We start from the raw sequence: 14,038 nt of genomic DNA on the forward strand, positions 1-14,038 counted from the left end.
GGGCTTTTCATAAATGTCTTTACATTTGAAGCTGTTTTTCACCAATTATTCTTCTCTTCTTCCTCTCCCCTGCAAACAAAGGTGTGATTACTCATGGGGAGTGTGTATTTTGCTGCAGTTTGTGGGAAGTGGTTGGTCTGCTGCCTACATGTCTTTGATTGCAAGCTCTGCTGGAGGCAAGCTCTATTTTGAGCTCTTTCTTTAATGTTTTTTATGGATTGTATTTGCAGGTTTGAGGGGTGTCTCTTGTTTCCTGCTCTTCCTCCCAACACTCCTCTCTATCCCCAAAAAATGGATTTCAGGATGTTAATATTTAACATCTGAAGTATCCAACTGTGCTTTTATTAAAGGTCTTTTACACTCTTACTAACATCATCAAAACCCCAGTTGTTAGATTACTAATCAAAGTAAAATTGCTGCGATCAGGACCAACGCATAAAATAAACATGAGGAAAGGCTTCGCTAGGAAACCTTTCAGTGAATTAGGTTGTAACAAAGATGTTTCGTTCAAATAAAGGACATTAGATAATGAGTACGCTTTTGAAACAGTATTCTTATCTTAAAATTATGCTGCTTTTCTCAAAAATCGCCTTAGTCTAGTTTAGAAGTTAACCATACCCGAAGCAGTACTGTATAGTACTTCAAGTACAACAGACAATGTTTTTCCCTGTTGTTCTTAACATGGAATTTTTAATTCTGTTGAATACTCTTACCTCTTGCAGAAAGTGCTAAGTACATGCATCATATTCTCTTTCTAAACTGTGATAGTCCTGATGTTTTCGGTTCGTATGTGGAAATCTTTCATTTCTCCAATTCTTTCCCTAACCAACTTCATCCCCCTTTGGATTTCTGATACCTAACTTTGAAAAGGCATGGCTAGAACTAAATACGCTATTCAGCACAACATGTATTTTGGAAAGATGTGGAGTTTTTGGAGCACTGTACCTGCATATTACACATCTGAATTTCTCTTTTTGCATACCAATACATGGCAAGAATTATATACAGAAGAACTGTGTACAAATGCATAAATCTCATCTACAAACTGGTTAGTTTAAAACCAGTTAGTTAGTACTGTGTATCTGTAATTGGTTTTAATATATATGACTTTCCATCTGTCATTAATATGTTCTAATATTTTTCTAGCAGGTGATCTTCCTGTTTGTTTTTTTGTTTCTTTGTTTTTTTGTAGCCCTTACTTGTTTCTACACTTCAGTGACTTGCTCAAATAACTTTTGTATTAGCAGGTATTACTGTATCACTTCTGTGGCAAAGGCAGTGCAGAATTGTATTTGCTTGAAGGAAGGGATCATTTATTTCTTCAATTATCTGCAAAGACTGTGGAGATAAGATTGTCAATTATGTCACACCTGGGCAATGATCATTTGAAGAATCCTGTGCTGCCCATGTCTGACGTGCTATTTTAGGATGTCTGCATAACCAGTTTTGGGGGAATTTTGCATAAATGTTCTGTCTCACCTTTTTACTTGGTTAATGTAAACGTGAGTTGTGAGGGTTAGACAGTGACGTAGAGCGCATAATCTGTCTCATTCATGATATGCTCATGTATTTAGTACACACTATTTGAGCACTGGAGATTGTAACTTGATCGGAATTTAGTGTTCTATTTTCTTTTTTTTTTTCTTTTTTTCCAAGCAGCATGAATGCTAGAATAAGATTTTTAAAGGATTTTTTTTTTCTGAAATACTCTTTCTTTAGTTGAATCTTTCAATCACACTCTCAGAACATATAATAACATAGACCAATTATTACCTATTAGACAACACAATAGCACTTTTTACTTGTGAGAGTTACAGGATTTATCAAAATTTACATTGTAAATTATTGTTACTATATTGGCAGATGACAAAAAATACACTTGACTAAAATGCTGCAGAGAAGAGTTAAATTGGCTAATACGAAACCTTTATATAAAAGTGTTTAACCACACTGTCACTATAAGATTGATGAATCTCAAAGGTTCCTGATTTAAAACTAATAAAGAGACTCGGCCATAATACATTTCAGGGAAAAAAAAAAAAGGCAGAATCTTAAAATTAGAGATGACTTCTTAAGGAGTGATTTTGCCTCAGGGAGTGCATAGATTCAGATAATAGGATCTTCATTTTTTTATACTTCAGTTTTGACCTCTAATTATGAATACCTTCTTGAGAGATACTCCGTTTTATTTATTTATTTATTTTAATTACTATTCTTCAAATTCTTTCATTTGACGGTGTCTTTGCAAGTGATTGAAAGGCTCATCCCTGTGTTTAGGGTTAAAGGACAGTTTATCTTCTTCAACATAGGATGCAAGAAGATCAAGAAGTAGTTCCAGTTCCAGGAATAGCTTGTTGCCTTCCATTTGTCCAGGGAGACCTAGGTGGAAGCTGGTGTCACTTCTCTCTCTAGAGATGAACGTAAACTGTACCAGAGTGATATAAACCCTAAAATGATAAAACCCCTTGCTAGTCTGGAAGAGAAGGAATACTTTGTAAACTGAGATTAGGAGTGCATTAACCTGTGATCTAGCACGGTAAAGAAAAAGTTAATGCAGCTACTAGTGTTGCTTTCTAATAGTGCTGCTACGGAAGTAATATCTAGCCAGCAACTTTTTTTTTGAGAGAGAATTCGAAAGATGACAATTCATCCTCTAGTTTTAGAGTAATCTGCTCTTCCTCCTCTCTTCCTCCTCTCTTCCTCCTCTCTTCCTCCTCTCTTCCTCCTCTCTTCCTCCTCTCTTCCTCCTCTTGTCTCTCTCTATTTTTTTTGATAGGTATAGATGTATAGATATAAAATGGAGGGCATTGATTTATACAGGGGTCAACAGTTTCATCTGTTTTGTGTTACATACGATGTTGCAGATGTTGCTGTCCCTGAAGAAGTATGTAAAACAGAAAATCCTCTTCTATTTAAAACTGTCCCAAAGTTCATTAGCAAACATAAACCGTTAATGTTGTGACAAAAACTGAATTCTAAGTGTGTGCCTGGTGCACTGTCCTTAGTTTGTCCTATGGCTAGGTTCAGGAGTAATACTTTGTTGAATTACGTGCCATATGTTATGCAATACTTTGGCACTAGGGATGAGTTAAGAGTAGTCTCAACCCTTAGCACCGAATGCCCTTGGTTTTGCTGGTTTATATCACAACTTTAACCTTGCTTTAAATGTAGTTTTTGGGTGTTAATTTAATTTGGCTGCTCTGTATGTGAGACATCTTGCCTGAGTGAATTTAATTGCACCATTGAGTAAAACTAAAGCCATGAACACTGATGCACTAAAATTCTAGCAGAGGTATAAGGTTTAGTTTTATATGGCTTCTTGTTTGGAGTTATTAACTATATGGAGGAATAAACCCCCTTTAAAACTCTTTTTTAAAACATTACAAAACCCACAATGTAAAGTTGCCATGAGCCAGCCAAAAATAATACATATGGCATTCAGGAGTGCAGTTGCTAATTGGCTGCTGCCTGAGAAAATGGTACACTTGGCTTCTACTTAACACTGTGGGTTTGGCAGAAAGCCAGATTTGGGGTGAGGTTGTGAATGAAGCTGCATGTGGTTAGGGAGGAGTTCAAATGATTCATGTCTTGGAAGTTGTAGTAAGCAGTGCAGTATGTACTTGGGTAAGCTGCTGGGGGAAACTCCTTACCCATGTCCTCCTCCCACCTACATTTTCCTACCCCTCCACTTGTCTCCGTATGTGGGTATCATATTGTTTGTTTTAATCAATAATTTAATCGGGGCTTTTCGAAGTTTTAATTCATGTTTCAACAATTCTTTTCTTATAGATGGAAAATGGAGAGGAGGTAGAAGTAGAGGAATTCTATGTAAAGTACAAAAACTTGTAAGTAATGTCACAGGTTTGATTCATGGTTTTGAGTTCACATAATAGTTGTTAAAAACTGGATTTGTCAACAACATAGTTTACTATCAGACTTCAAACATGGCTAATGTTTAATCCAAACCAGCAGCAACTAAATAAGGAAGTAGATGCATTGGTGGTAGCAGGCCTGATAATGTCTCCTTAATTTGTATTCTCTCCAAAATGAAATACATAGGTAAAATTGCTCTACTATTAAACTTTAATTTAAGGCTCATTATCCATGTGCAGTTTCCTGAGCACATGCTTATTTATCTGTATTGATCTAATTGCAACTATAGAGTTTTAATCTCATAATGTGCGTGCAAACTAATCAAAAATAACCCATAACGTTGCTTCAAAAACAAGATTTGTATTCAAGAAAATGTACTATGAAAATAACGAGATAGCTGCCCCTCTGTAACAGGGATGCTACAGGGGTGAGAACAGCATGTTGCTTTACTTCTGGGCTCTGAAACTGCAGTGCCATCAGTATTTAAAATAACATACTTCACAGCTGGATAAGTTCTTTTTTCTTTAAGAAGAATAGTGTGTCTTCTTTAATCTCAGAAACTTTTCCACCTGAGGGGCAGAAATTTACTTAAAGTGAGTTTCTTCTCTCAGCTACCTGACTTCACTTTGAATATGCTGCCACCTTTGTACCCTTTGCACTACATTAATGGTGGTATGATGTTTAATAGCTTAATGACGGTTTGTTAGTTTTATTACATTGGAATATATTTGTTGTGTTAACTATTTGTGTGTTACACTTCTTAGACTCTCAAAAGCTCTATTGCTTCATTTATCAAGTAGGACAAGTCATTTCAGCAGAGATGCTGTTTCTCAGTCGAAACTTTGTGTTCTTAAAGATCAGCTGTCATGGAACTGCATTTACAAGGGTTTTTCTTTTATTTCTGTAAATGTTTAAACTTCAGTTGACTAGTATGCAACTTCTAATTATAGTGCTGTTCTCAAAAAAATACAGTGTATATCCTGTTAGCATATGAATTGTTTACGTAGCCTTATTAACTTTTAAAAATCCTGCTATTTGCTAGAGTATGACATTAAATGGTGACATACATCTTGTACAGTAATTATATTTGAGTATGACCAATAAAAATCATCTTAGTGTGAAACACTAAATGTATGGGGTATGTATGTAAATTTTATTTGGGTGGGAGTTGCTTTTATTTACTGACCAGTTTCTCCATTAGTAAGTATAATTACTCCCAGTAAAGGTGATTTGTTCATAACTTGTATTATGAAGAGGGTAGTGTCTGGATTCCAAGTGCAGCGCTGCAATGGGCTGAAAAGGTGTAGCTGTACTAGTGGGATACACAGGAATATGCAATAGAAGTGCAGTTTTGAGTAAGATTTTCTCTTTTGTCTTCTAGTTCTTACCTTCATTGCCAGTGGGCATCTGTGGAAGAGCTGGACAAAGACAAGAGAATTCAGCAGAAGATTAAGCGGTTTAAGGCAAAACAGGGCCAGAACAAATTCCTTTCAGAAGTATGATTGTTTGTTTCTTTTAGATATTTAAGGGATATTCTTATGAATTCTTTTTCCGTATAGAAGCAGAAGATTTTGAACAACTGTAATATATCAGAGGCGTTTATTCTTATATAAAATACAACCATGTTTGATCCAAGCCTAGCAAATTTATGAAGTTCAAGTGATCCATCCTGACTTTATAGCTTTTACTATATATTTTTTTTTTCTTAAAGTGAATGGTTAGTTGTTCATCTTGTAAGCATGACTCTTACTGAATCAGTGCCAGGTCTGTCTTCTCGGGAGCCGATTATGCCAGAAAAATGCATCACATTTTTCTGTGTTATGGACTGCTGCTCACTAGGGATTCTAAGCTTTTTATCATCAATTTAATTTCACTTAGAGCCATAAGCAGTAGTGTGGCAGGGGTCCTGTCAATAAAAGACCAGATCTGCTGGTTTGTGTTTCTGAAAGCTTACCTTTCAGTAAAATGCTGTCCTTTGAGAAAAAACAGGTTCATGTGGTACCCTATTTATTTATTTATATTTGTTATTACCGTATAGTTCAAGTTAAACAAAACCTGTTTGCAGTTGAAAACTTTCATAGAGTCACCACAGGTTTCTGATTAAGTGCATCCGATTGATATATTCTGATAAAATTTACAGGAATTCGGGGGAAGAGGAATCAATGTGATATACTTCTAGGGCAGAGTATAGAAAGTCTGTGAACACCATGTCAAAACATCCAAAGAATGCTTTGATATTATTATAAAATGGGGTGGCAACTACAAAGAATTAGCTGTATCATATAATGCTAATGCCTAAAGAATTAGAATAAATTAACTTTGAAGACTCCTGATATTTCTGTCTTTAAAGAAGTTAATAAATACATGGAAATTTAGAGGAACAGTCAATACAGTATATCAAGCCATTAAGCAGCATAATTGTAGAATTTAGCATCTGTTTTAAGTGAAGAAACCCACAAATGCTTCTTTTTAAACTATTTTTTATATCTATTCCCAAGAGCGTCATAAATTATTTTAAGTACCTGCAACTTGTGTTTGTTTTTAGGAAAAAGCTATCAAAACATACATAGTCTTTACTACTTTTGTCTGTTTTTTTTCCATTGGAGGGGATCTTGAAAGTGTAAAATGAAACAATGCTTTTGTACTCTAGTGAATCCTGTAAGTTCTTGAAGGGATAAGAAAGGATATAACAAATTGTGATTTTTGGTGAAACTGTAATCAGGCTGTGCTTTTTCTGTGTTTCTGAAATAATAATCTTTGAATCTTGCTTATAAAGCAGTCAGACAATTTCTGTAGTTAAAATAATCCAAAGGCACTTAGTGTACAAGGCTCTAATTTCTTTATTGCAAGCTGTAGTTTTCAAGAATGCTGAATGCATTGCATGCCATAAGCCTTTTCGATTGCTCATTAGTGAATTGTAATTTCACACTTCATTTAAAATATTCTTAAACATTCTCTCACAGTAAAAGGTTTCACACAGTAATTAAGAGGCCCAGTTAACAAAGTCTGAGAAGTCTGATTCCCTCACGGGGAATGATCTTGCTGAATTGTAGCATTTCAATTAACATGTTGAAGTTTGCCAAATATAAATTCTATGTCACCGTGACCCAAAATATTATTGCCTGGTGAAATATATAATAATTTTTCCTCTCAGGAAGAGCTAATAAAGATATCTTGTATATTTTTTTGACTGTTTCCTTGAACAGATTGATGATGAGCTTTTTAATCCAGATTATGTGGAAGTTGATCGAATCATGGATTTTTCACGTAGCACAGATGATAATGGAGAGGTAAACAGAACTTCTAGTGTATTTGTGGTCATATAGACATTGTGTTTAGAATTTATTCTTTATTTGAATATATTAAGCACTTTCTGAAGCTGTATATGTATGCATGCATTATATATGTATGCAGAAAATAGGAAGGCATTTGAGAAAACATTGGCTAATATAGCGATTTCTCTAGAATAAAGTGGCCTTAAGGGGGAATTCCATACTTCTGTGTTACCTATATTTAATGCAAAGCAAAAAACCTCCTATGTAGATAGAAGTATGGTGTCCGTGCAGGTTATACAGAATTTAAATGAAGTTTGCAACAGTCATTGCTAAATGGTTAATATTGTTAATAATGATTTAGACTTTGCAGAAAAGGTCCTGGATTTACTGTCTCGTACTTTTTATGACCTGTTCTGCACAGCAAGATCCCTTTGTTTTCTAGGAGACTCCTTTTTGGTCTTGGGAGAATAGAAAGTTTTACTGACTGTGTCTGTGTTTCCATATTGCTTGATCTGTGAATGGTGGATTTTGGGTTGCTTGATCTATGAAAGGTTGGGGTTTTTAAATTGTAAAAATTGGAAAATGAATATTGTTTTATTTTTAAAATTTTAATTTAATACTAGTGATTTCAAATGTAGTGTTGTGCTCCTTTTGGTGGTGAACCTGCATTCCCTCCATTCTAATCTGAATTCATTAGGTCGTTAAGAAGTCAACCTACTGTTTGCTTATCCTTTTGGCTGATTCAGACTTTTAGGTCTGGTAATGCTCTTTGAATTTATCTAGCCTGCAGATCTCCTGTATAAATGGTTACATTTTTATTGTTTTAAATTGTGTTCTGATCTTATTTTTATCTTAACAAAGCCTGTAACGCATTATCTGGTGAAATGGTGTTCGCTTCCTTATGAAGACAGCACTTGGGAGCTCAAGCAAGACATCGACCAAGCTAAGATTGAAGAATTTGAGAAACTGATGTCTAGGGAGCCAGAAATGGAGCGTGTGGTAAGAATTGGCTCTGTACAGAGGATTTTATTTGAAAATAGTAAAGTAATGTGGTCTTTCAGAAACCACTAATGGGATTTGCTGTATTTGAAACAGGAGCGACCTCCTGCCGATGACTGGAAGAAATCGGAGAGTTCCAGGGAGTATAAAAACAATAACAAACTCAGGGAATACCAGTTGGAGGGAGTAAACTGGCTTCTTTTCAATTGGTACAACACGTACGTAAAATATTGCTTACTACTGAATCCTGCTTTGGAAAAGCTTTTATAGCTTATATGCAATGATAACCTTTAAAAGTAGTCTTCTCAAATGAGCTTTTAGAATTATTTACATTTTCTTTTATTTCCATTTTTTTTACTGCAGGAGTTGTATACAAACTGTTTCAGGGGGCATAACATAACATTACATAAAACAATAACACTATGTGTTAAGTTAGGAAGAAAACATTAAGACTGCTTTTGTTATTTTTTCAGACGAAACTGCATTTTAGCAGATGAAATGGGGTTGGGAAAGACTATCCAGTCCATTACGTTTCTCTATGAGATATATTTGAAAGGAATCCATGGTCCTTTCTTGGTTATTGCACCGTTGTCCACAATTCCCAACTGGGAAAGGGAGTTCCGCACCTGGACAGAATTGAATGTGGTTGTGTATCATGGGAGTCAAGCAAGCCGGCGGACCATTCAGTTGTATGAAATGTATTTCAAAGATCCACAGGTAAAAGGTTTTGTTTTTTTCCCTGTGTATGCTTTACTGTTACTAATTAATCTTGGGTTACAAGCATCAATTAAGTTTTCAGTACTGATACGGTAGGTTTCATTTAATAATAAGGGCATATGTATTAAGAAAGAGACAGTTTTTTAATAGTAGCCAGGAGATCAGCTGGAAATTAGAGCAGGACCAAGAATTACTGTGATGGTGCGACTCTTGTTCAGGTTTTCATTATTTCATGCGAGGGTTTCATTGTTTTGCATTCCTGAGGAGGAAGCAGGCAGAAGAGATTCTTAATGGAGAAACTGCTTTAATTGCAACTAAGCTTAAAAATCAATCTTTGCCTACCATTCCAGGAAAAGACTAGCTTGCAGAAATTAAACTTGTCAATGCTTCTTTATCAAATTTTGTAAGTCAGATGCATTTTGAATCTGTGTTATTACGTGCTTGTTGAATAGTCCTTATGAGAGAAGGAGACAAAAAAAAATGAGGGTTGGAAGCAGAAAATTATTTGCAAAACTGAAACTATAAAGAACAACAGTTCTCCACATTTAAACACGTGGCTTTGCTCAAAGTAAGTAAACAGGATTGGGAAAAATAATGTGCATTCATTGAATCTTTTTGCAAAGCAGAATAAGCCTCCTTACTTAAGAGGAAGAAAAAAAGTGGAAGTTCAACCTGACTTGATATATTGTGGAGTATTATTTCCAACAGAGTTTAAGAAGTGATAGTGGTGAATTCATATATTTAGATTTTCTGTAAAGCATTTGATTTTATGCCACCAGATATTTTGATTAATAAACTAGAATGATATAAAATCAATATGGCACACATTAAGTGGATTTAAAACTGGCTAACTGATATTTCTCAATGTGATTGTAAATGAGAAATGATTTACATTTCCAGCATAGTTCTTCAGGGATTGGTTCTTGTCCATGAGCTATATAACACTTTTATCAATGATCTGAAAGAAAACATAAAATCATTACTGAGGAATTTTTCAAATGGCACAAAGATGGGGAGAGTGGTAAATAACTAAGACAGTTCATGGATATAGAGTAAGCTGTATTACTTAATAAATTGGATCCAAACTAACAACATTCAGACTAGCTACATATAAGGCTATCTGTGGATAAGGCATGGCGATCATTCTTACAGCAGGGAGAGCTCTGCTATGGAAAGGCTGTAAGACAAATGCACATCCTTTTGTGTCATCACACAAGCAGTTAAACACAAGTTCATACTGTGAGGCAGTGGTTAAAAGATGAGTGTAATGCAAGTATGTAAGAGGAAAAATCTTTATTACAAGTGAAAACATTACAACATTATGTTTGTCACTAATGTAGTGAGTAGTCTGGTTCTGCCTAGTTCTCATGCACTTTCTTCAAAAAATGTTGAAAAACTAGAGTCCTTAGAGTAAAGCTATGAGGATGGTCGCAAGATAGAAAACACTTTTACAGGGAAATATCTGAGTAAAAACTGTTCTAAAGATGATGACTGTGGTACAACTTGACATGCCATCAGGGCAAACAGAAGTAGGTACTTAAATCTAGTGGAAAAACATAGTAATTTATAGTAGCTACAGGTTAGATCTCTTTGGCCTAGAAAATATTGTATTTTCTCAGCAATTTATCAAAGAAATTTCCAAATCAAACTCAGATACACTGCTGTAAAAGATCATTGATTTGAATAACAGTTGCTGCACTGAGGTATAATGACTTGCATTACTTAGGATTAATAATCGCATTTAGCTTCTTACCTAGATGTATAATACAAAAATGAACTGGAATTAATTGATTTGTATTTTAGGATAATAATTACGTTTAAATTCTTGCCTAAATGTATAATACACAAATGAACCAGAATTAATTGATTTGTATTTCTATCTGTTTCAAATATTGTTTCTAATCAAGGAGAAATGATATTTTGCATCAATTTTTTTTGAATGGTTTTATACAAATATTGTCTCTGTTTTACTGAAGTGTTTCCCGATATTAAAAATGAGATTTGTTTCTTTGGTTATTTAAATGGCACTTCCTTCAGTGTGTCCTTCCCCAGAGGATGCAGCAATTGACATAGCCTGAAACCTGAGGGGGTGTCATCAGAAAATTCCCACATACTGTGCATGTTCTCGGTGCAGTTTTGACAATATTGTTTTGTTGATCTAAGGTCTAGTTGCTGCAGAAAGTTCTGTTCATCCTGTCGCCATGTTCTTCACTCTTCTAGCAATGACCTGACCATGTAGCAAGTAATAGCAAAGCACTAATGGCACAGAAAAAATGAACCAGTTCCTGCTAGCTTTGCTCTATCAACTGGCTTGAGAGTCAGACAATAGCCATGGTTGGGGATAAAGCAGAAATGGAGGCAACTCTTCCTTTTGGGGACAGCTAGCTTAGATGTATCGTGAAATCACATTCTGTCTTCCGTTCTCTGTAGCATTCCGTCTGCTGTGAAATGCATGGTAGAAACTGAATTACAGGGGAAAAAATCTCTTCATTTCATGACAAAACGAATCGGCATGTAGTGTTCAGTCTGTCATCCTCTAAAGCCCCATCAGCAGGCATATGATGGGGAATGAGGAGGAAGAGAAGGCAAAGCAAGCTTTGGCAGTATCATTTCTGGTCTCCTTGCCAAACACATCAACTCAAACATTGGCATCTTTGGTTTTTTAGGTCTTAACATGAAAGAGGCCTCTCAAGCTGAGCAGATTCTCAAAAAGACAGCTGAATATTGTGAAAATCTGGCTTTGAAGGGCAATTTAAAAAAAAAAAAAAAGCCTAAGAAGCTCCTACCCCGTCTGCAGTAGTTTGATTTTCAGAAGCACCACCAGTAACCAGAGTCAAGTTGTAATGAAAACCTAGAGAGCAGTTGATAATGAAATAAGTTTTTTCAGTGGTGTGACTTTGACACTAAGGACACCTGACTCGCTGTTTGTGAGGGTCACTGCGAGAAGCCTGTTCGCGTGTTCCTGAGCAATACAATGGAGAGGCCCTTCTAGAGGCCTTCCCTGCTTGGAACACCAAATAAACCACTTTTCTATAGTATCCTACCTCTGAGAAAGTTCTGTTGTAAGATCAGGAAAACTATACATGCCAAATAAAAGTAAGGGCGGAGCCCTGCAAAAGAATTAATGTGTTTGTGAGGGAAATTTGCTTTGCAGTGTAATGAGGACTAAGAAGAGAAGTCACCTGGCCCATGCGTAGAGACAGGATACCTTGCACCTGGTTGATTTTAATGTTGTTAATGTTCAGGACTTTTTCTGCCTTATGTGGTTTGTTCCTTTTGGACTCAGTGGGTGTTGATTTAACGGAGTATTTACTTGCCTGCAATGTTTTCTTCCTTGCTGAGAAGCCACAGAGCTATGGTTAGCATACGGCCCTGTAAGGCAGTATTTCACCAACAGGGACACAGTCTTTCACCAAAGATGTCAAGTTGTATTTTACAGAGTGGGTGAGACTTTGTTTTCCAGACGCCTTTCTGCTATAATTAGTAAATATGCATGTTCCTCGCATCTGTTCTCTGCTTCATCAACACGGAGGCAGAGGCTGGTGGGGGAAGACTGCGTTAATCTTTCCAAGTTCCCACTGGTGGAATGTGCATCCTTTTAGTAGTCTGGTTCTTATACATATCCATAGGTCCTCTCAATTTGTATCTGCTAAGAGGTGGTGCCCCCAAAACATAACCCAACCTTTATACTCATATCTAATTAATTATTGCACTTTGTGGACTGCCTCTGTTGCTTTAGTTACTTCCAGAAGAATTTCCTGTACAGAACAGAAAACTATTTCCTATTAGGAGGACTGACTTCCTCAAATGGAAAAAGTTCTCTGAGTAAGTTGATGCAAAATTGCTGTGTTGCCAGCATCAGAGAACTTCATTTGGATGCCACATTGAAACACAGTAAAACTGATATCCTGGTTGTCTAAGTCACCTGTGAAAACACTGTAGGTCACTTACCTGATAATTTCTACATTTACATTTCTCAAATGTGACAGGAATAGGATTACTTAGGATTCTTTCCCATACTTTCCTGAGTTTTTGAGGCCCAAAGCAGCTGAATAACTTCATCGTTCACCTTCAGAAGCTCTTGGAGCTTCTGTTTAATTCTCTCATATGACCATTCACTTCAGTACAGCATTTGGCTCTTTCAGACAGCCATTGCTGTGGCTCTGAAATGTGAGCTGTTGTGGCAAGACCACCCTTTGTACTTTAATGTGAGATTTACACGGCTCTAAATATATAATCAAGGGTGGCTCTGATGATTTTTGCTTCACCTGGATGAACTGCTTTATGTAGTGATTATTGTAGAGCACTGCTTGCCAAACAGCCATACATGCACTTGCTCGTGGAAGTGTTTCCTACTACTTGGAAAGAATCTCCTCAGCTGCATTCTCATATCTTCAAAGTTATACCTGGTTCTTGAAGAGATCACAGCGTTTCAGCTTACTGGCTTTCTAGTTGCCCACTTGGTGTATCTTCATCTGCTGTTTGTTAGGTAGCAACTGTTTATGTCCTGAGAAGGTCAGTGTTTCTGGAATATGCTATGGGGGAAGGCACTGTCAAGCAGGTCATTACTTCCTCTGAAGTACTGTTGATATGCATAGACAGAATTAGTGCTGAGTTCAAGATGCAAGATTTCCAACCATTTCCAAGAGTGGGTAGCCAATTCTGATCCCCACAGTTTGGAGAGGATTATATGCAGGTCACTTACGAAAGAATTCAGACTTGCGTGTATTTGAAGGAAGTGAAGGCTATCTTCCTGTGAAATACCTTTCTTTTGAAATGTACTCAATATAGAACCCGCAACATACTGTTCTCAAAGCAGGACACGCTTTGAACTTGGATGATGCTTATCCTAGCAGAGAGGGGGTTCCTGTGAAGACAAAGTACCACTTGAGATATTCAATTACACATTTCTTTGAACAAGATTAGGAAGCAATATGGCACAATGTCAGAAAGATGTTCATTTCATGATTCTGTGTGGAGTTTTTTCAGGGTTTTTCTGAAACAGGCTTTTAGTATCAGCCCTGAAAATAACACCTTTAATTAATCAAATAAATAATAAAGATGAAGCCAAACAGCATCCTGTTGAACTTTCCTTAACACAAGTTTACCAAAGTATCAGGGAAAAGTGTGTGAAGATGTACATTCCCCATTTACAAGTTCAGCAATTTGCTTCT

General features: G+C 36.2%; 1 protein-coding gene across 4 annotated transcripts in view; it reads left to right on the plus strand.

Moving 5' to 3' along the window:
* CHD7 (chromodomain helicase DNA binding protein 7) overlaps positions 1-14,038 on the plus strand; it is a 128,300-nt gene that overhangs the window by 84,218 nt on the left and 30,044 nt on the right. For all 4 annotated transcript variants that reach the window (XM_066993021.1, XM_066993024.1, XM_066993023.1 and 1 more), the window contains 6 exons: positions 3,790-3,845; positions 5,255-5,369; positions 7,080-7,163; positions 8,010-8,147; positions 8,244-8,365; positions 8,621-8,864. In XM_066993021.1, coding sequence (XP_066849122.1) covers positions 3,790-3,845; positions 5,255-5,369; positions 7,080-7,163; positions 8,010-8,147; positions 8,244-8,365; positions 8,621-8,864 — 759 coding nt within the window. The remainder of the gene's footprint in view (positions 1-3,789; positions 3,846-5,254; positions 5,370-7,079; positions 7,164-8,009; positions 8,148-8,243; positions 8,366-8,620; positions 8,865-14,038) is intronic.

Source organism: Anser cygnoides, chromosome 2, assembly GCF_040182565.1.
Source record: "Anser cygnoides isolate HZ-2024a breed goose chromosome 2, Taihu_goose_T2T_genome, whole genome shotgun sequence".
Lineage (NCBI taxonomy): Eukaryota > Metazoa > Chordata > Aves > Anseriformes > Anatidae > Anser > Anser cygnoides.